The 21,886-nt window shown below is 52.4% G+C and overlaps 1 protein-coding gene across 7 annotated transcripts in view; it reads right to left on the minus strand.

Annotated features, from left to right (window-relative positions):
• Positions 1–21,886, minus strand: part of NAV2 (neuron navigator 2) — a 726,136-nt gene that overhangs the window by 14,509 nt on the left and 689,741 nt on the right. For all 7 annotated transcript variants that reach the window (XM_077866218.1, XM_077866214.1, XM_077866215.1 and 4 more), the window contains 8 exons: positions 14,417–14,570; positions 13,131–13,293; positions 12,301–12,401; positions 9,881–9,976; positions 7,927–8,095; positions 3,741–3,976; positions 1,264–1,418; positions 977–1,048 (listed from right to left, as the gene is read on the minus strand). In XM_077866218.1, the coding sequence (XP_077722344.1) occupies positions 977–1,048; positions 1,264–1,418; positions 3,741–3,976; positions 7,927–8,095; positions 9,881–9,976; positions 12,301–12,401; positions 13,131–13,293; positions 14,417–14,570 (1,146 nt within the window). The remainder of the gene's footprint in view (positions 1–976; positions 1,049–1,263; positions 1,419–3,740; positions 3,977–7,926; positions 8,096–9,880; positions 9,977–12,300; positions 12,402–13,130; positions 13,294–14,416; positions 14,571–21,886) is intronic.

Raw genomic sequence — 21,886 nt, forward strand, 5'->3', positions numbered from 1 at the left:
AGGAAGGAAACGTGGCAAAACCGGGCAATCAGAGAAGACTCTCAGAGGAGGGGAGGTCTGAGACCAGAGGGGTTTGGGGTGGGGGCAGAGACCATGCTGTGGCATCTGCACAGGCGCATGGGTATTTGGGGAAACTTCCAGAGAGTCAGCGTGACCAGTGTCATTCAGTGTTCAGACTTGACCCGCCAACCTAAGGAGTCTGATTCCATTTTGGAGGCAATAGGGAGCCACTGAAGGGCCTCAAGCATGAGGGTTTTACGATCAGATTTGAATTCTAGAATGCTCACTCAGCTGCCGCTGGCACAGCAGATGGCCTGGAGGGAGCCAAGTGCGGGCAGGCGCGGGGGTTACCCCAACAGCCTGCTGGGAGCTGTGGCGGTGGGGCGGGAGGAGAAAGCATGACGAGACAGGCCAGCCTGGATGCAGAGGTGGCCATGATCTCAGGCCTGGGGGAGTCGACGTTTCTAATGATCACAATTCAGGTCCACTTTCAATAGATTTCCCTGAGAGATGCCTGCAGAGTGGCCAGGGGCCTACCACAGAGCGGCTTCTCAGCCGCATCCAAGGGCCCAGGCAGGAGAGGGGGGTGGTGCGGTCACCTGGGAGTCGGTGCAGGGCGTCCAGCCACGGCAAGGCAAATGGCAACGCGACTTTGTACCACGGAGCTGGACAGTCCTTCCTCATCCCCGCAGGAGGGCAGCCCGGCAGAGAGCTGGGCCACAGACCCAGCTCTGAGGGGACATTCATAAGTGACGGCCTCCACTGCTCTGACCCCCTGGGGCGGAGAGTCAGGGACACCTGGGCTCCAGTCTCAGCTCTCCACTGACCCTCCCACGTGAGTCAATTCTCTCAGCCTGCCTGTCCCCATTTGCAAAATAAATCTAACTGCTTGCGGCTGTCCAGGGAATTAAAGGAGCTGGCTGGGGAAAATGCTCAGCACGCTGCCATCGCCGGCGCTCGAAAAGCAGTCCCTTACCTGAAGTTGTGATGAAGCTGCAGGTTGGGAGTAGAAGAGGTAGCCTGGTTCATTGTGCCAATTATGTAAGGGCTGTGGGGACACGGAGGACAAGAAGGCTCTGTGAGTCAAAGGCAAGCCAGACAAGGTGCTCACGGAAGCCCACGACACCCGCATGTCCACGCAGATAGCTGTTTGCCTCCCCCGCCCCCCACGCTGACCCCGGGCTGCACGTGCACCGTGCCCGCACCCCCACATCACATGGCTGCCGTCCTCTGGGGGCCATGAGGTCCGGAGCTGCCCTTTACCATTTATGGTCCTTGCAGTTAAGCAGCCCGTTGAAGATCTCGCCCAGGGAGCTGACGTGATGCAGGTTGTCCAGGATGATGACGAGGGGCATGTCCGCAGCATTGTTCTCACTGGTGCACTGGTCAGCAAGGTTGGACAGGTACTGGCGCAATTCCTGTGAACGAATAAAGTGGGTGAATGCACCCCAATAAAGATGTACATGCTCAGAGCCTTCACTTGGCGGGTCCCACAGCTGCGGAGGCCCTGCAGGAGGCCGTGTGGTGAACGTGTGCTGAGTGCCCCTCTGCTATGCAGCATCTATCTGGGGGCTCAGGAGACGTGGGGTGGGCAGGGGGTGAGGAAGGCCTGGGTCCTGCCTCCTGGAATTCACTAGGTAATAGAAAACCTGCCTTGGGCAAGAGCGCGGTGGGGTGCCCAGGCATGGTTTTGAATTCCTGCTCTATCGCTTCTCCAGAACTGTTCTTTCTTTTTTGGGGGAAGATTTTACTGATTTATTTGAGAGAGAGAGCAAGGGTGCACATGTGCTTGCACAAAGTGATAGGGGAGGGGCTGGGGGAGAAGCAGGCTCGATCCCCCTCGATCCTGAGATCATGACCTGAGCTGAAGGCAGATGCTTAACCGACTAAGCCACGCAGGTGCCCCAAGAAGGGTCATTTTTCTTGATTTTGCTTATGATGCGCACCTTCCAGTAAGCTCCCAAGGGCAGGTGCCTCATACGCTTCTGTACTTCCCCTGCACCTTCCTGAGAGCCAGAAGCCGTTGGTGGATCAATACAGCAAAGGACCCCTCCCCACTCACAGGCAAGCACTGCTGATTAGTGCCATCACAGACGGACAACCAACAGTGCAGGGGAGAGGGTCTACATGCAGAGGGGGCTCTGGAAGGTCTGGGTCAAAGGGTAAGCTCCGGGCTGCACTGTGGAGAAGAGGTAGGGGATTGGCTGGAGTTGGATGCAGCCCAGCACGGCTGGGGCGAGGGGTGTGTGTCAGAAGAGAAAGGGAAGGAAGATAGTGCAAAAGGAGAAAGGCTGAAATGGCGAGCAGAGGACCGGCCAGGGACCAGCATGCCTGCCTGCTAGTATGACCGTCACAGCAATAGCGCCCAGGGACTTGGAGCCTCACGTACAGAATTTCCGTAGCCCCACAGTGAGCTTCTTGGGTGGGCCCTGGGATTATCTCCATTTTACCAATGAGGAGGCTTGGGCACATCAAAATCAGGTGCCGGCCTGAGGTTGCACACACCGAGGGGAAGCAGCAGGGCTGGCTCCAGACTCAGGGCTTGCCTCCATGTGTGCCTCCCTTCTAAGTCAAAATGTGGCTTGCTAGCATCGGAAAAAGCCCCACTATTCATGCTACTAGTAATTTCTTCCTTTAGCCTCCTTTCCACAGGGGCTTCCTGGCCTCGGGCCCCTGACAAGCACAGAGCTTCCAGAGCCTTCCTTCCCCTACTCAGGCTCGTGGGGTACGGTTGGTGAGCTGGACTCTGCAGAGGGTGCTGGTCAAGGGGCAGGTGAGAGGGGGCTGAAGTCTAGCCTGGGCTCGACCCCCAGCCACGTGCCTGGGGTCCTCCTCTCACTGGCCCCAGGAGAGGGTGCCTTCCCTTAGCAGAATCCCACAGAGACTCTGGGGACCGGTACTCCGACAACTTCTCTCTATCCTACCCCTCCGTCAAAATCACCCAGCAATCCTGTGAACGGCACAGATTCCCGGCTCACCCGGGAAAAGCGATCATCTGGGAATGAGGTCTAGGAATCTGTCTCTTCGGGCACGCCAGGTGATTCGGAGGGCGGGAGAGTCATCTCCCAATCACCTTTGGCTCACCGGTCCCCTTGCTGGGGGCCAGCCAGAGCGCATGGTCCATCACCTCCCCACGTGTGAACAGTGAACGGGCTGGGAAAGCACTTGAGGATCTCGGCCCGGGACGTAGGACCAAACGTCTCTGCTGGTCCCCGTGAAGCAGGAGTGAATCTCTGTGCTGCCTCTGGAGTCCACTGCTCTGGACCATGCGAACGGTCCTAGGCACGTGGCCACCTGCCTCGAGCCCAGGTCCCTCTTCTGTGACACGAGGGTAGCAACACCCTCTCCCTTGAGGCTGTCAGGAGGCCGTGGGCTGGTCATGGGCAAGCGGGTCTGTGAGGCGGGCTAGGATCATTAGTGTCATTGCTGTTCCTCAAGAGCATGTTTCATTTGGGAGAAACAACAGCACCAGGTAGGCACATGACAAATTCTTGGTAAACGGATACGGGTGCTTCTGGGGCGATCCTAAGCGTCAGAGCCAGCTCGTAGCGGGCAAGTGAGAAATGAACGAGCTCGCCTTATAGAGGGCACTCGGCGCGGGAAGTTGTGGGCTAGAGCCTTCCCTCCGCCACCCCACCCTGACGTCCTTCACCAGGCTCTCACGACCCCAAGGGAGAGCACGTGGGCAAGGCTGCTCTCCCATTGGGGCGCCGGTGGCATCCTCCGGACGACCCCCTCACCTTGCTGGACTTGTGGTCCACGTTGAAGGTGGCGATGACACCGTCTGTCAGCTCCCGCCCCTCCCGAAGCACCAAGTACTCGGACAGCCGGTTGGCCAGGTAGGTTTTCCCGGTGCCGCTGGGGCCGGAGAGGATGATCCGCCGGTGCTCCACCAGCAGGGAGACATAGCGCTGCAGGATGGGCTTGGGGATCAGAGACTCGAACACCAGGGAGTCCAGGCTGTTCTCCGCGAGCCCTGCATTGGAGAGGGACAGGAAGGGTTTGGAGCCACCTCTGTGCGTGCCACCCGGGACTGCCTGTCTCTTTCCATGGTGGCCACTCCTCTGAGACTGCTGCCCACCCAGGTATATGGGAGGCTGGGCGCTCGGCTCACGGGCACCGTGTGGGCTAGCACCTGGCTAGGCCTCCGAGGCTGACTTGCCCAGACTCAGACTCAACTTCAACACCCAGGCCCTCGGGCGCTGTCTGTTTTCTGCAGAATTCCTAAGACTCTGGGCTCTGCTTGCCTGTCTGGATTCACCAGGCTGCTGGGGTCTGCCCAAACCAGACCTGAGCCTCCCGTGTCTGCCAAGACCCTGGGGTCGCCCTGTCACCCTGTTCTCTCTTGTGGGCCACGGACCACTGCTGCCCACGCTCAGATATGCCATGAAGGTAGCAACACTTTCATCTTTATTTTATTTTTTTATAAGATTTTATTTATTTATTCATGAGACACACAGAGGCAGAGGGAGAAGCAGGCTCCCTGCAGGGAGCCCGATGCAGGACTCAATCCTGGGACTATAGGATCATGCCCTGGGCTGAAGGCAGAGGCTCAACTGCTAAGCCACCCAGGTGTCCCCACTTTCATCTTTAAAACAAAGGAATGTAATTGGTCTCAGGGATATGAGGACTATAGGTGAAGGCTGAGATGCCACCCACCAAGGGCTCAGAGCCTCAACAATGTCAAGAGGAAATGTAGCTTTCCCCTTTCCTACCTGAGACAACTCCACCAGTCAGGGCTGCTGGCTTTTTTATTTTAATTTTTTAACATTTGTTTAGTCATTTTTAATGAGACAATGTGCACATGTGCATGTGGGGGTAAGGCCAGAGGGAGACGGAGAGAAAGAGAACCTCTCCTTTTCTGCTGAGTGCTGGGCTGGACCCCACAACCTGAGATCATAACCTGAGCCGAAATCAAGAGTCAGGATGCTTAACTGAGCCACCCAGGTGCCCTGGCTGTTGGCTTTTTTATAAGAATTATTTTCTTGACATCATTCTCAAGAGAAGATCCATCCAAGGTTACTTGTCTGAAACCTAAGATAATTCTGTTAAAACTCACCTTAAGAAAACTAGTATATGTAGGTAAAAAAATAAAAAGCACTTATTCTATTTTTTTTAAAGATTTCATTTTTAAGTAATCTCTATAACCAACACGGGGCCTGAACTTACATGCCCGGGATCAAGAGTCTCATGCTCCACTGAGTGAGCCAGCCAGGTGCCCCTATTTATTCTGTTTTATAAGGGCGTATTATAATTTGACATAATTACTCACTTTGACTAATTATTCACTGCAAACAACCCCTCAAATGCATTTATATGCTTGTATCTAATCCTCCCCCCACCCCCCCCCCCCACCAAGAATGGCCACTATATGCGAGAGAGTATTCCAGAATGACCATGATGAAGGGTTCTAAATGACTTATCTTCTGGGTACAGGCCTCTCCTGGCACTGAGCTAAGTGTAGCTTACACTGGTTGAAACTTGATGCAAAGTACGTAAGGCAGGGTCTCTTGTCTAAACCTAATAATAAGAGAGGGGAAAACCCACAAAAACATCCCTCTCTACATATGTGCTGCTTTTTTAGCCTTTTGCCCTAAAACCCCCTGGGAGTGACTGTGCTGCTGATGAACTCACTTCAGGGCATGCCCAGTCACACCCCCGCCCCAACCCCGGGGGACCCTGGAGGGGACCATCCACAGCCCATGGATCTCTCAGCTCAAACTCTTGCATTGTTTACAGTGTCCTGAAGGCCTAAGTTTCAAGCACTGCCAGAAAATAGAAGTCAGGTGTTGCTTAAAAATAAACCTGAGCTGATCCCTCGAGATGCCGCACCACCTGACATGCTGAGCGGGGAGGGTGGCACATTGCCCCTTGACAGACCACCTTGTCACAGTTCCTACAGAGGTCTGGTGTCTGCAACAGAGGGCTCCTTTCACCCCTCAGGATCTGCAGCTGCACCTACAAGTGACAATGCATGCTCCCCGGCGTGGACCAAATGCAGTCTGAACCTGTGACGTGTTCAGGCTTTCCCTGAAGGGTTCTTGTAGTGCAGCCCTGTTTTGGTGTGCCTGGTACCCCTTCCTCCTGCCCCTCATAGTCTGACTCTTCCTTCTTAAGGGGAGGTTATCCCAGGTGGTTCAAGAGGCGCTGACCCAGCACCTGCAGCCACCCAAGGTGCGGGCTTGCAGCCAGGCTTGGGCCAAACCCTCTCCCTACTCATAATGACCGGGTCAGTGACGGCCATTTGTCTCAGGTGGGCCCAGAATCATCTTGAAGAACTTTCTGTCACACTTTTCCAGAAGGACTTTCTCTCTCTTTTAGGTTGCCAAGCCAGAAGGATGAAGCAGGGCTACCAGGGCCGTTTCGGCAGCCACGTGCAAAGAGCTCAGAAAATACACAAGGCAGAGGCAGGCCTGGTTCTCACGCACTGTCGGGATGCCCGGATCCAGCAGTGTTTGAAGTGTATTCCTGCATTTTCCAGGTGCATTTAGAATTTCCGCTAAAGTTAATTTGGGGTAGGTGCCTGTCCCCTGCAGCCTGAGGCCACAGCTGTGCAATTTCACAGAACGCTGTGTGTGAGGCTCGACTGGTAACATTAGACTTGTCACTGGCAGAGCCGGGTGGAAACTGCTGCTCCTAAAGAATGGTGGGGTGCTTCTGGAAAACCTTGCAACCAGGAAACAAGGTTTGCATCAAACAACCCCAATAGCACGCTGTTAAAACTCTAGTCCAGAGCTGCGCCTTATGGGGAAGTAAGAAACGGGACAACCTGAAGGTTGAGCTTTGTGCAGTGTTTATTAATCTATATTTTTGCGGGGGAGTTCATAAAATATAGGGGAAAAAGGAGTTCTGCAGTCAAATACATTTATGTCAGATTAAACAGCCTTCTTTTTTTTTTTTTTTTAAGATTTTATTTGGGCGGCCCGGGTGGCTCAGTGGTTTAGTGCCGCCATCAGCCCAGAGTGTGATCCTGGAGACCTGGGATTGAGTCCCACGTCGGGCTCCCTGCATGGAGCCTGCTTCTCCCTCTGCCTGTGTCTCTGCCTCTCTCTCTCAATCTGTGTCTCTCATGAATAAATAAATAAAATCTTAAAAAAAGGAGATTTTATTTATTTATTTGATAGAGAGCCAGAGAGCAGACGTGGAGGGAATGGCAGAGGGAGAGGGAGAAGAAGGTTCCCTGTCAAGCGGCGGCCTGATGCGGGGCTCGATTGCCTGATCCCGGGATCATGACCTGAGCTGAAGGCAGACACCCAACTGATTGAGCCACCCAGGTGCCCCTTAAACAGCCTTCTTAATGGCAGGAGTTGGCATATCTGGGGACGGAGTTGGTGCACCAATACACTCCTGTCTTCCTGTCCCCTACACACAGTTGGGTCTAATGATGTAGTTTTCTAGACTTATTTGGCCAGGAAACTTTTTCTCACCCCCTACCCCCCCACCCCCCCAAGATACGTTGTGGGCCTTGAGTTCTTTGGAACACACTTTGGCCTGGGGCCTCACATCCCTGCGTGATGAGGCAATCGGAAGCACCAGCAGCACGGTGCGTGGGCAAGAGAAGCTCCCACCTGTAGGACGCGAGCACATCCAAGGCCGGTTGGCAAGAATAACCCACTGGTCTCCGTGGAGCCCTGTTTCATCAGAGTTATTAAGATTCCAACATCTCAGAGTCATAAGGCTAATGGGACCTTTTGTTATATAATTTCAGCAATAAACTAAACCTGTTTGCTTCCGGTGGTGGTTGAAAAAGCTAAAGACCGTTGAACTTGCTTAGGTAAGAATGACTGTGGTTGCAGGGGGGAGAGAAACCAACCCACGCACATGTGGGCAAACAAAACTGTGGCCACGGTTTGCTACGCCAAGTCACAAAACAAAAACTGCAATTCCTGAAAACTCCGACCGACCTCCGCCATCCGCCGGATTTACCTTTGACGGTCACGGAGATGGTCGTGTTCTCGCCCACCAGATAGCCACAGGGCAGAAGCTCGGGGGTCTCGGAGGTGTTGCTGCGCTGGATCTCCCCGATGCTGTAGCCCAGAACACTGTCTGAGTTCAGCCCCAGCTGACTCACGGGGTCGACGTGGATGATGTATTCCTGGGAAGAGTAAAATCAAGACCCCATCAAAGACGTGGCTAGAAATCCGCCCGTGACTCATGTTTTCTTTGGGTGATTTATGACCATCTTCTTTCCCAGTTGATGCCTGGGTTGAAACCTGTGGAACGAGGGGAGGGAGGAGCTGACTTTCTACGGGGAGGATGCCCGAGGATCGCAGGCCTCTTCAAGTACAGATTTATTTGGTTAGTGACGTGGAGGGGAGCCCTGACACAATCGTGGACGTTTAGTCTGGATGAACCAGGCACGGAGAAGTGAGGCTGCTTTTCCTGAGTTCAGCTGAAGTCCTGAAGACACCAGGGCCTGTGACCAGTGCTCGAAAACTCACGAGAAAGTAATTCTGACGCCAAATCTCTCCACCAGCCCCTTCTCTTGGCCCAGAGCAAAGACCACGTTGATGACGACAAAGGGAGCAAACCCCAGGGAAAAAAAAAGGAGTTCTGCAGTCAGATACATTTATGTATTTGACTCCAGGACTGCACGAAAGAAGCAGCAGGAAAAATTGTGTTTAATTTGGAAAGTGTGCCCTCTGAGGTGAGTGACCAAAAGGTTTTAGGGGTCAGTGACCTTGGACCGAAGGTCTGTGGGCAGGAGGTGGCTGGAAGATGATGACGTGGAATATTGGTTAACAGCCTCTCTCCCTTTAATGGTCTCACTTCCTCACATGTGACGCCCCACAGGCTGTCTCCAGCCCAAACTGTTGTCTTTTTAAGCCAAGGATGTCCCGACTGCCCATCAGCAGACTCGAGGTTTTGGGTCCAGGCAGCGGGATTGGTCTGCCCTCAGCCATTCCCATCTCTTGCCCGGTCACATTTCCACAGCCCTCCAAGATGGGGAATGACCTATGGCCAGAGAACAGGGCTTCCCGCGTGTGAAGCCACCAGCATCGAGATGCTAGAGATTGCACTTGTTAACTCGGGTTTTAAAGTCAGACCAATAGAACTAGACCAGCAGGGCTGAGTTCTGGCTCTGTGACCTTGGGCAAGTGACCTGCTCTGAGTCCTGCTTTTCCTCTAAATGTGAAAATAATAGGGCCTTCCTCACAGGCTTGGAGATAAACTGGGATCACGTTAGCAGGGTCTCTGGCACCAAAAATGCAGGGTACGAATACTGCTCAGGAGACATGATTAGCGAGCACTTATGACTGCGGACTCACTTAGGGACAGCAGAAAAGAAAGGTACGAAAAGCTTCTTCCCGAACACCTTGCGCTTGCAGGTTCATCTCCGTACTCCTTAGTTATTCCTCCTGTGATCAACACCCACCCACTCCGGTGATGTGATTAGAACAAATGCAAGAATAACTTCAGTACCATCTTGGACTCTGGCCCCTGAACAGATGTTACTGTCGTGTGAAGCACAAATCACAGGCTCTGTGAGGTGTTGGCCAAGTTGGATCAAATGAAGAATGGAAATTTGCGGTCTTCGCCCTGCTCACAGGGCACTCACTCCAAAGCATATTCAATAGGACACAACTCTAAGGTGAGGGGAGGATTTGGACATGAGCAGCTCACCACGCGAGGCTCAAATAATTGCTCAGGGCCAGGGAAACGGCTCTCACTGGCTGGCCCATCACTGGTCTGTACTCACCAACCTCCTGTTACCTAAGTGGCCTGGGGACAAGTCCCAGCAACGCGAGGACAGGGGTGGGGAGCAGGCCCAAGGAGAGGCCCCGGTCAGGACACAAACTGCCCCCCCCCCTCCCTCCCTCCCTTCCGCCCCAGGCCCCACTTTGGGCAGACCACTGCAGCCAGCCTCTCAGACACTTACTTTGAACAGTCGTCTAACCACCCCATCGAGCACATCCCACTTCGTCTTGCCACTAACTCCAATGCAGCCAATAAGAAAGAGGTGTGGTCTGGAATCCTAAAGGTAAGGAAATGCATGCAGGTGAAAACCAGGCGGATCCTTTCTGACACAGGTTAGCAAGGACTCAGATTGCCTTAGAACTCCACCAATGGTTTGAGAGGGGAATAAAAGTTCTATTTGTTACAACACCAGATACAACGTAGCTGGAATACAATAGTCTTTAAAAAAAAAACAAAAACAAAACTTTCCCTGCTGTCTTGGAAAAACAGCAATCCGTGGGTCAGGAAGAGAGGACCTCCTCTCTGGAATCTAGAAGCGTCTACTAGAGGTGTACCTTGGAGAGTGCACAGATCACATCGCTTGCCTGGAATGCTTCTCCCCTCTCCTGCCATCTCTCCTTTTCCAAACCTTGCTTGCAGGCTCACCTCTTCCAGGAAGCCTTCAGTGATTAACCCACCAGGCTCACGGTGCCCACTGCTTCACTGGTTCTACATATAACCTATCTATTAACGTATTCTGTACTTGTTTACTTTTAGGTATTTAGGTCTATCTGTAAACCAAGTTTATCTCCTTGCTAGATCTTAAACTCCTTCAGGAGAGAATACATTCCTTTTTTTTTTTTCCTTAAACAACGCTGATTGCTTTTCTGCTAATTAAAGGTTAAATCATACTCAATTTAGAAAACAAGTAAAACTCTGAGAAGTTCACAATAAAGTATCTTTTTCCTACTTCTTTTCAACTTCGCCCAATAGGGCTCTCTGCACAAGGGGGGCAGGGGAGGAGATAACTAATCACAATGATTAAAGAAAAACTAATAGAACATTCCATCTTGTTGGATTTTAAAATCTCAGATCTGATGTGCTCATAAGGATACGGAATTGGAAGGGTGGGTGCAGGGAGTGCGGGCGGGGGTGTATGTGGCAGGTAAGTAAAAGCAGCCGAGAAAAGAGCACCAGTCTTGCCATCAGAAGACCCGGCCTCACCAGTTGCCCTGTCACCTGGGCGCCAGGTTCCTCAGTTACAAAACGGAGGTAACCTGGTCTGCTGGACCGATTCCTCTGGATGCTGTGGTGATCCAGAACAACACAATTTTTAAAAGGGACTCAAACTTTTATAAAACGTGACATCTATCTGTTCCTATTGAGGATCCCTAGAACAATGCACATCCCCAGGAACCCCCACCTGAATTTTTTATAAGGATGTTCTAAGGATGAATTTTTCCCCTTGATAGTCTTATCACTTCACTAGGTAAAGCTCTGAAAATGGATCTCTTGGGACGTCTGGGTGGCTCTTGAATGTCTGCCTTCAGCCCAGGGCGTGATCCCAGGGTCCCAGGATCGAGTCCCACGTCGGGCTCCCTGCATGGAGCCTGCTTCTCCCTCTGCCTGTGTCTCTGCCTCTCTCTCTGTGTGTGTCTCTCGTGAATAAATAAATAAAATCTTTAAAAAAAAGAAAATGAATCTCTTCATATTTATTTTTATATATAAAAATATATATATATTTTTAGGCTAGATGAGGAGGAAATCATGGGCGGCTCCAAAACCTGGGTCTACCCCCTTCGACAAGAAGAGAGAGCCAGCCCTACTGTGGAATCCTCCTGCCAAGAGTCTGGCTGTAGATGCTCCGTTGCGGTGGGCACTGCGGGTCCCCCCGGGACTCCTAGACCACAGGCAGCGGGTCGGCACGGATGCTGGGAAACAACAAACAAGAGACTGAAGGGGACTTGAAGTAACGACTCGGGAAGTCTTTCCCCGCTTCTCTGAGAGAGGGTCACTACAGCATCAGGTGGATTTAATCAATGACTTAAGATTGTGCCAACCCCCTACCCCAAAAAAGCCCCTGGGGTGGGTGTGGCGTGACCTTCCTAGACCCCAGCAGGGAACAGGAACGACACAGAAAACTCAAGATTCCTCAGTCTCGGGGAGTCAGGAAGCCCCGCCAGGATGCTTCCCCTTAGCCACCCGCGGGGCCTGGTCCCCTCGGCCTCCCACCTCGTCGGCGGCCTCTGAACACTGGACAAAACTGGTGCTCCTGGTCGGCTGAATTGGGGCAGCTTGCTTCTGTGCGAAGTGCTTTTGCAACACGTTAGATTCAGAAAAGCCATTCCTGACGGAGGTTAGCGCTTAGTTCCGCGAAAGCGCAGCATGGGGATATTTTTAGTACTTTATTAGACTTTCCAAATGCAAGAGGGAGGGAGGGTCATCTGGTCACTCTCGTCGTGTCAAACGCTGCCGGGGATGACGGGGAGTTAAGGGAAGCGTTAGGAGAACCCCCGAATCACCTCGGGCGCTCAGGTGACTCGGTCTGACGATGACATCGCTACGCTAGGCAGTTCTACCTGCAGAGGGGACACGCAGAGCAGGGAAAGGCATCCAACTAACCTCCTTCCACTTCATTTCCTCCTGAAAGCTGACAACTATCTTAACATGCCTGCCTCCTTCCTTCCGAGCCGAGCATTCACCAGTGTCATCCAGCAACATGTCTGCGAATGGAAAACATCAACAGCCTTAGGCACATGGGGACAGCAAAGCCGGCTTCCTGACACCCCCGCTGCTTGCTGGCACGGCAGCGGGACAAACCAGGTGTCGGGGTGTGGGGGGGGCGGGTAGGGGAAGGGCAGAGGGCAGAATGGAGAATGCAACCACAGAAACCGATGGTGGACCGACCAAGAACCAGCAGGCTGACGATGTCCCTTGCCAAATGGAAGTGCGAGGCAGAGGCTCAACCAAAACGACAGCAACGCGGCATCATGGATAAGAAATCAAAGCGTCGGCCTCGATATGCTTACAAAGAAAACCTAGACCGTGTTCGCTCATTACTGTGCTGGCCTGGACTCCGTCCCGAAGGCAGGAAGACCACAGAGCGAGCCACCGCCCCAACTGGGACCCGCTGCTGTGGGGTTTCTATGCAGCATTCAGCTTGCAGGTCAGCCTCTTAAAAATGGACCAAACAGAACTCAGCAAGGTGGACAAGAGGATCCAAGCTCATGGCCCGGAGAAGTGGGGGCACTGGAGCAAAGCATGACAGCAGTCTAACGGCTGAGCTCATGTCGGTAGCAGACGCACACCCAGACACACACGCACCCCACGTGCACGCACGCCTGTTGCCTCTCCGTTTGATCTGTTCATCTGCTTATCTCGGGGCTCGTGCTTGGAGACTGGAGAGCCCGCTGCAGGCCCTGACCTGCGCCCAGCCCGGTGATGCCACTCACCCAGGCTGGTTGACTCGGTGAGGTTCAAGCTGTGCTGCGAGAGGCCCATGGACTGCCTAGGGGAGGCAGAGAGGGACACCTGGGAGGGTGCCCGGCTGCAGCCACTGCCTTGAGACTCTGACTTCAGCCGGTCATTCTCGGCTTTCAGCTTCTCTATTTCACTCTGCAAAGAGGAAGGGAGAGGCTCCCTTACTAGGTGGATGTAACGCGAACAGGTGTTTACCGCAGGAGGGACCAGAGAGCCCCCCACCGCCATCAAGTTGGGTATCCCAGCCGAGGCCCGGTCAGTCACACCATCGGAGAGCTTTGGCCGTGCTTGCTGCTCTTGGGTGCATACGAGACCTGTCCGGCAGGGCGAGGGCCATCGTTTTGGAGAGCTGGCCTTCGGAAAGACCTCAGCAATGTTTCCCACAGCCTGCTGCCTGAGTCTTAGCTGAAAAAGAGCCTTAGCATTCAAGGAGTTTGAGAGACTCTGGGCTTGACGGGTTTCATTCCTGCAAGACTTAGAGCCCTTAAGAACTGCTCTGCCTTGTGGGCCTTGCAGGGGGCACAGAGTGCAGAGCCTTCCTAAACAGTGGTGATCCAGGAGCTCTCCCTCCACAGAGCCTCTCGTGGAACATGTGTTCTGTGGCACTTCCTTTGGGAAATGCTGGTTCTCCAGCGAGGACCCATTTGGCAGGGCCCACAGGGCTCTTTCATCCTTACAGATATTTAGGGAAGACCTACCATGTGCAAAGCCCTGGGACTACCTCCAGAGAAAGGGATGCAAAAAAAAAAAAAAGAAAAAGAAAAATGAAAAATGAAAAAAGAAAGAAATAGCCAGAAGATGCAGATGCCTTCCAATCCAGGGTGGAAGGTGAGGGGCTGTGAGAACACATCTAGAGGAATTCAGTTGAGAGCACTAACTCTTCCAGAGGCGGGATCTGGAAAAGCTTTGCAGAAGGTGAGGCTAACCCTGGGGGAAGGGTCTGATTCGGCTGGGCAGGTCATCCCCTCGGAGGGAACGTTAGGAAACAGAAATTCCTGGTGCAAAGGGAGCAGTGAGGGGCTCCCTCTGACTGATGAGTCTGGGAGGTGAAACTGGGAGGCCTCAAGGGCCAGGCGAAGGAGACTGCTGCTCGCAGGAGGCGATGGCAGGGCCCCGGGAAGTCAGAGGCGGAGAGGCTTGGGCAATACCTGGGAGGGCACGGAAAGAGAAGGAGCCTTGCTCCTTTTGGAAAAGCAAGAGGAAAACGAAGGACCAGAGGAGAGCGGGGAGCTGCGAGCAAGGGGGGGCCCGGGCTCACCTGCATCCTGTTCATGGCCTCCCGCAGCTGGTCGAGCTGGTGCGCGGAGCTGAGCGCTTCCAGGCGGATGTCGGTCAGCTTCATCTCCTTGTCCCTCAGCTCGTTCCGGAGCTGCATGACCGTCTCGGCCTCACTGTCGATGCACTCGGAGATGCTGCGGGGAGAGGCGCTGCTGAGGAGACCAGCTCGGAGCTCGTGGCTTCAGGCCTCCCTGGCCGCCAGCCTGTGTCCCCCGCGTCCCCTGGCAGGTTTGTGCGCCTGTCACCCTGTCTGAGCAGCCGGCCAGCGCCTCCCGGGGCGCCAATGCCAAGGCCCCCGAAATCCAGACTGTGTTGCTTCTCTATGCTCTTTGCAGCGCGCTGGCAATCAGGGTGGCTTTGGCGTGCCCCTCAGCCAAATTCCAATAATCTGGGATAAACAGGAGCCGGCAAAAGACAGCGGGAACCTTCCGGGTTTAAAACCGCCCCTTCGGTCCCAATGTGTACACAGCTGGGCCTCTATGGGGACACCGCATGGCCCTTGAGAGCTAAACCCACTCAGGGAAGGAAGGTCAACTGTCTGTTTTAAAGATTAGACACTCTAAGGTCAGACAGCTGAGGGGTGATTTTTATTTGCCCAAAAGTGAAGGTAACTGAAAGATTTGGGTGGAAGAGGTTATTTATTTTTGGTCACATTCTAAACCTCATTTCTTTCTTTCTTTTTTTTTTTTTTTTTTTTTTTTAAGATTTTATTTATTGGGTGCCTGGGTGGCTCAGTGGTTGAGCATCTGCCTTCGGCTCAGGTTGTGATGCCTGGGTCCTGGGATCGAGTCCTGCAGGGAACCTACTTCTCTCTCTGCCATGTCTCTACCTTTCTCTCTGCGTCTCTCATGAAAAAACAAAATCTTAAAAAAAAAAATTGTTTATTTAAGAGAGAGAGAGAGAGAGCATGAGCTGAGGGTGGGGAGGGTCAGAGGTAGAGGGAGAAGCAGACTTCCTGCTGAACAGGGAGCCCCATGTGAGGCTCGATCCCAGGACCTCGGGATCATGACCCGAGCTGAAGGCAGATGCTTAACCGACTGAGTCACCCAGGCTACCCCTATAACTCAATCTTTTAAAAGTGTCTTAAAAAAGCAACATTCTTTCCTTCCCCTACCTGCCCACACTGCTTAATAAGCTCATGGCAAAAAAGAGAAACATGTCAGATCATAAGAGAGCGGACAGGGTGATATGACAAAGTCACAGATTTATGTGAAAATTGTACAACAGGGTGGCTCAGTGTCTACCTCTCCAGCCGCATGTCAGATCTTTGTCTTAAGAGGTGGCCCCTCTAGGCTGGGTTCCTTAGGTGATCAGTTAGTTTTGCTGTTCAGATACCTGGCGAGTCAGCACTAAGTGGAAGATCATCAAAGTCATGATGAATTGCCATGTTAGACAAGAGGACTTTCTTAAAAAAAAAAAAAAAAAAAAGTCTGTTGATTTCAAAGATCATTGGATCTGGTGTCAGGGGTGATCCAGAATAAGCAGGTTTGACATTTCTTGGACTGAAGATAGAAAAAATGAAAAAGAAAAAAAAAAACCCACGTTCATAAAGTTACAAAGCTGAAGCTGATTATCTCCGAACGACATGGTGAGCACGTGGTCTCTGCAGAAATAATCGCGCAGCCCACTCTTCCAACACCAAGCCCTAGATTTGAGGCCAAGAAAAGCCTGACCTGTAAAACTGGTTGAGGGTGTGGAAATGTTCACTGCCAGAGGGAAACCATTTATAATTGTTAAAAGAGATGTAATTGTATTTTGGGGGCAGAAAGGACTAGAAGAAAAATTTAACACCCGAGTGGCCAAATCGTTTCGTTGTGATTTTCTCGACCTGCCCCTGAATGGCTTCAAGAGATGCACAGAGTAGAAAGCTACCTCCATTTTTTAAAAGTTGTTGGCAGCCAAGGAAATGTCTCAGCTACAAAATCTTCCAAAACCCTTTAACAAATTCCTGAAAATCTTCTGAGTATCTCCACTCTATGCCTAGGGCAAACTGAGGCTAACAGATCTGGGATAAGAGGCTAGAAAATGTCTTGAGAATTCAGATCCTCCTCCCTTGGCCCTCCTCTCTCTGTGCTTTGACTAGCCTGTGGTTTGTAGGGTTAGCTACCTGGTCAAGCCTTTTCTGGTCTGCAAGGTTTGCAGTGGGGGCTCGCAAACACTGGTTTCTTTTTGAGAGAGGAGTATGGTTTCCTGGCTTAAGTGGAGTGTAAAGTCTGAACAAAATTCCATCGTGACACTCCAGTCTTTGCTAAACCATGCCCTGCACAGACCTCGAAGGCTCCAATTCATTGCAGGGACTAGTTAGCTTGGATTCACACCATCAGTCTGCTGTATCGGGCCCTCTGGGGCAGACGTTTTGCCCCAGTCACCTTCACATGGTCTGTACCTTTTCCCCAGAGAGCTTTTGCAATCAAAGAGACACAAGACTTCCTGAGCACCCACTTTGTGGGATATATCACACGGGTGACCTCGCAGAGCTTGGCCAGTGACTTTACATAGAGAAGCAAACTAATAAAGTCTGTGTTGAGAGTAAGTCCTCCAGGAGTACTGTGCTCCCCCCAAAATAGCCCCGTTCTCAGGAACACACAACCGCAAGGTCACACGGGAGGGATGTCCTACCCAACACAAAGATGACGTTGAAAATCAAGTTAAGATTTAATTTTCCAGCAATCTTGACACCCAGTGTGGGGCTTGAACCCACAACCCCAAGATCAAGAGCCACATGCTCCACTGACTGAGCCAGCCAGGTTTCCCGAAAATCAAGTTCCTCTGCAGCAGGCCCGGCTAAGTTTTAGTCTCTATTCCTAGTGCTCAAGGCAGCACCTTTCCCTTGGTTCCTTCTGCACTAGGGTTCGGTTGTCTTCTTCAGGTCTCCTGCATGGCTGCCGGCTGCTCCGGGACCCGGGTTCTCTGCATCATTTCTGGAGCCTGATCACACTGATCGGCACATAACAGGTGCTCAGCAAATGCTGACTGCCTACACGGACGACTGCGCCAGGCATCTGAACCTTACTAGTAATTTACTCCATCCACTACTAACTCCACGGAGATGTGATGTAATTATCTCCTTTTAAAAGGGGGGAGGCTGGGCAGCCCCGGTGGCGCAGTGGTTTGGCACCGCCTGTAGCCCAGAGCGTGATCCTGGGGACCCTGGATCGAGTCCCACGTCAGGCTCTCTGTATGATGCCTGCTTCTCCCTCTGCCTGTGTCTCTGCCTCTCTCATGAATGAATAAATAAAATCTTTAAAAAAAATTAAAAAAATAAAAAATAAAAGGGGGGAGGCTGAGTCCAACAGAGATGAACATGCCCATCATTAAAAAAAAGAAAGAAAGAAAATAATAAGGACAGAACCTGGGAGGGGGGGGGGGGGAGGGTGTACTTAACTCTAGAGCTCATGCGCCTGAACTGTATCCAGCAGGCACTCAATACGTGCTCATCCGCTTCGTGGGCTACTTATTGAGGCAACCTGATGGAGGTTTTCTGCTACTCAGTCCCTAACGTGTTACTCCCCAATTTCCGCTGTCTGGGCTGGTGGCATACCTAATTTCAAACGTCTCGAGGGTGGGAAACACTGCCTTCCCACACCACCATTCCTTTCGCCCACAGGGTAGGAACTTTTCTGGGCCCCCGACTCCTCTGCCTTGGGTTACTTCTTTGAACTTCTTCTCACATCTAGATTTGCACATTCTTACAAACCCTTCAAGGTTGGAAAGAAGCATTTGCCCTCTGCCCACCCTCTGGAAAGCCAGACCCAAAACAAACATCTCCAGTGTGCACAGATGCTGTGGAATGTCAGAGAAGGGCAGCGGAGCCCAGAGTCGGCCCCACCCGATCCCTACGGGGAGAGCGGTTTGGAGGGAGCGTTCTCGCAATGGCCGCTGGGAATGCTGCTCAGCCAAGTGCCTCATCCACTCTCCCTCATCCTCCCCGGCTGCCCTGCAGCACTTGGCCCAGCTACCACCCCCCTCCCAGCAGTTTCTTTTCTCTGCTCCCAATTTCCTCCCACCTCCTCCCATCTCGCTGGCTGCTCTTCCTTTCTCTTCAGAGCTCCCGGAGCTCAGCCCTTGGCCCTCTGGCTCCTCTCCATCTCTCTTCAACCCTGCGGAGAATCCTCTAGTTTCCCATATCCCAGTACCATCTGTGAGCCCACGTCTCCTGGATCTCTGTCTCTAGGAGTCCCAGGCTGGTTGGCATCTCCACAGGGATGTCTCCTGAGAAACTGGGCCTTAACATAGTCCAGCCAGAGCTCCTGATGTCCACTGTGCCCTGCAGATCTCAGCTGGCATGTCACCTCCTTTCCTGACCACCCGGTCCCTCCCACCCATTCCAGAAGCAATGCTTCCATATACTCAGGTACTCAAGTTGCAAATCTAGGAATATTCAAGGATTACTCTTCCCTTTCCCTCACACTTTATATCACCTTGTGCTGTCAGCGTGCTTCTAGAACACATCTTAAATCCATCCAGGGCTCACTACGACCATAAGTCACCATTTGTTTCACCTAGTATTTGAATGTCTGCAAATCCAGCAGTATCTACCTCCATGTAGCTTATCCTGGATGTTTTTTTGGGGTGGGGGTGGGGGGTCGGAGAACAAATAACTTGAGGAAATCTGCACGTCAGGTGGTGATGTGTGCCATGGTGAAAAATAAAACAGCGGAAAGGGGGATGATGGGGAGTGCGGGCTGTGGTGGGGGTGTTATTTTATGCAAAGTGCACAGGCAAGGCATTAGTGAGAACTAGAGCAGGGACTTGAAGGAAGAGCACATCTGAGGGAAGGTGCACCGGACAGAGGGCACAGAAAGGGCAAAGGCCTGGGGGTGTGTGAATAGAGTGTTCAAAGGACAGGAAACAGGCCAGAGTGGGGTGGACGGCGCTGCGGGAGGTACTCTTAGCTTCTTGTGTGGTTGCCTTACTTCCATTCCTGTTCCCCTGAGTGCCTTATCTGCAGAAAGGAGACTGATCTTTGTGAAACAGGAGTTCAGATGATCTTCTATTCCTGCCTAAAACTCTCCAAGGATGGGGCACCTGGCTGGCTCAGTCAGTAGTGCATGTGGCTCTTGATCCTCAGGTCATGAGTTTGAGCCCCACATCAGGTGCAAAGATTACTTAAATAAATCAAGCTAAAAGTAAAACAAAACACCTCTCTCCATGGGGTGCCTGAGGGGCTCAGTCGGTTAGGCGTCCAACTCTTGATGTTGGTTCAAGTGAGATGGAGACTGAGCCCCGCGTCAGGCTCTGCACTCAGCAGGGGAGTCTGCTCAAGATTCTCTCTCTCCCTCTCCCCCCTCCACCCCTATCCTGCACTGTCTGTCTCTAAAACAAAGAAATCTTAAAGACAAAACAAAAACAAAACCCTATCCCATCACGCATAGAAACAGATGCAAATTTATTTTGACTTCAAAGATGCCCATGTTCTGGGCCTTACCTCCATGGCCTCCTTTCCTGCCACTTTCCTACTTCCCATCATGTGGCAGCCATCCCTCCTTCCCAGACGCCCCCAGCCTGTCTGCTCCCCACAGTCTATTTCCTTTCCCTCCTGGTGCAGACGTGTCACTTATTCCCTTGTGGGTGGGACGGCCCCACTTGGCGGACTGTCTCCTCCAGGCCTGACCCATAAAACTCTCCTGCACTCTCTCCCCTCTCCCCCCGCCCCACCTGCTGGCTAGACACAGAGTACTCAGCAGAGGAGTCAGGACCTGTGGGATGGCTGGCGCACAAGGTGGAAGGAGCCTTTCATGGCAGGTCACCTGCTGATTGATGGACGAGGAATATCTGTGTCGAGTTCAGTGTGAACCAGAGATAAACAGTCATATGTCAACCCGCTGAGCTCTGGGACTGCATATGTTATAGCAGCCAGTGTTACCAACCAGAACTAACCAGTGGTCTCTCTTAGCATGCAGATCTCAGCTGGCATGTCACCTTTCCTGGCCACCCCGTCCACGGTGGCGACTCTGTATCCCAACACACTATTTTAATTCTGAGCATTAACCCTTAGCTGATCGTTTTCTAGTTTATTTGGATTTGTTTAATGTCTGCCTTTCGCCGGGGCATATAGGGTCTACCAGAATAGGAACCTCATCCGTACACGGTTGTAACCAGGGCCTGGCATGGAGCAGGAGCAGGAGCTCAGAAGTGAAATGAGCTATACTATGTTGTGTTCCCACTGATCCCTAATCCTAAGGGGTGGGACACTGCTTAACATCGACTTTGGTCTCTACAGAACACGGGTTGTGACAGCCAATGTTTAAATCCACAAATAATCAGTGAGGAGTCCCTTTTTCTCCTGGTCAGAGGAACTGAGATGTTGTGGGATGGCATGTTGTGAGTCATAGGTGACCTTTCCCCTATTTACGTCTTAGGCACCCAGCAGGTCAAATAGGGCTCACACTTTAGGGGATTTACCTAATTCTTTACACAAGAACACAGACCTGGGGCAGGCATCGCAGGGACGCGCTGCAAGCCCATCCTCCACAGCATTCCACCCACCCTGGTTTGCACCTCGCTCACACAGGAAGCACACATCCCCCACGGCCACCCTCTCACCAGTGCTCCTAGAGAGAAGAGGAGCTATTAAACTAATGAAGTAAAATAGCGGCCCCCAGCAGAGCCATGCTTCACGGGTTGCTGAGAAGTTGAGGTTCTGTGCTGTTTCCTGGCTTCCACTTCCTGTCCCCTGTGCTGTCCAGGCAGCTGCTGGGCTGCAAAGACCCAGCCAAGCTCCTTGCCCACACTGCCCGCACCCGTCTGGCAAGCCAGCCTTGGGACATGTGTATGGCTGCTGTCTTCAGCAGGATGGCCTGCTGGCTAAGTGGACTTAGGGACAGCTCCATACACTTGGCCTCCTGAGACTGAAGGAGGAAGAGAGGAAGGAGGTCCTTCATGCACAGTATCTGAGAGGGACCTCACAAGTATCCAGGGAAGTAGATGTAATTAATCTCATTTTCACCAGTGACAAAACTGAGGTGTTTACAACCACCTTCTGTCTTGTCCAACTCCAGCCACACTGGCTCTCTTCTGGGCACCATCCCATCTCACTAACTGTCCCACCTGAGCTCCAGTTCTTGTTTCACTCTTGGCCTGGTATACGGTGGTCTCCAAGGGAATTCAGTCCTATGGGGCAGGGGCAATCTTTCTCACTGCTACAGGGAGCTAGCCGTGCCATCCTCTAGCTGACGCCTGGGTCCCCACCTGTCCATCTCAAGCCATTCCTGAGGTGCTCCTGCCTCTACAGTCTGGGCTTTCTGTTCTTTAGATGAGGCACATGACTGTCTCCCTACACCCCTGATGATGCAATGATCAGTGGGGGGCTCACAGAAATCATGGGAGGTTGGCTGGGCAAGAGAAGATGACTCTTTCCATCTACGTACTTAGTTGCCAAGGAGAAGAGCACCTAAGCCAATGTCACATGAGCAAACACCTGTCTGACTTAACAGAAGCAGCTGTGTTC

Source organism: Canis aureus, chromosome 23 (genome assembly GCF_053574225.1).
Source record: "Canis aureus isolate CA01 chromosome 23, VMU_Caureus_v.1.0, whole genome shotgun sequence".
NCBI lineage: Eukaryota > Metazoa > Chordata > Mammalia > Carnivora > Canidae > Canis > Canis aureus.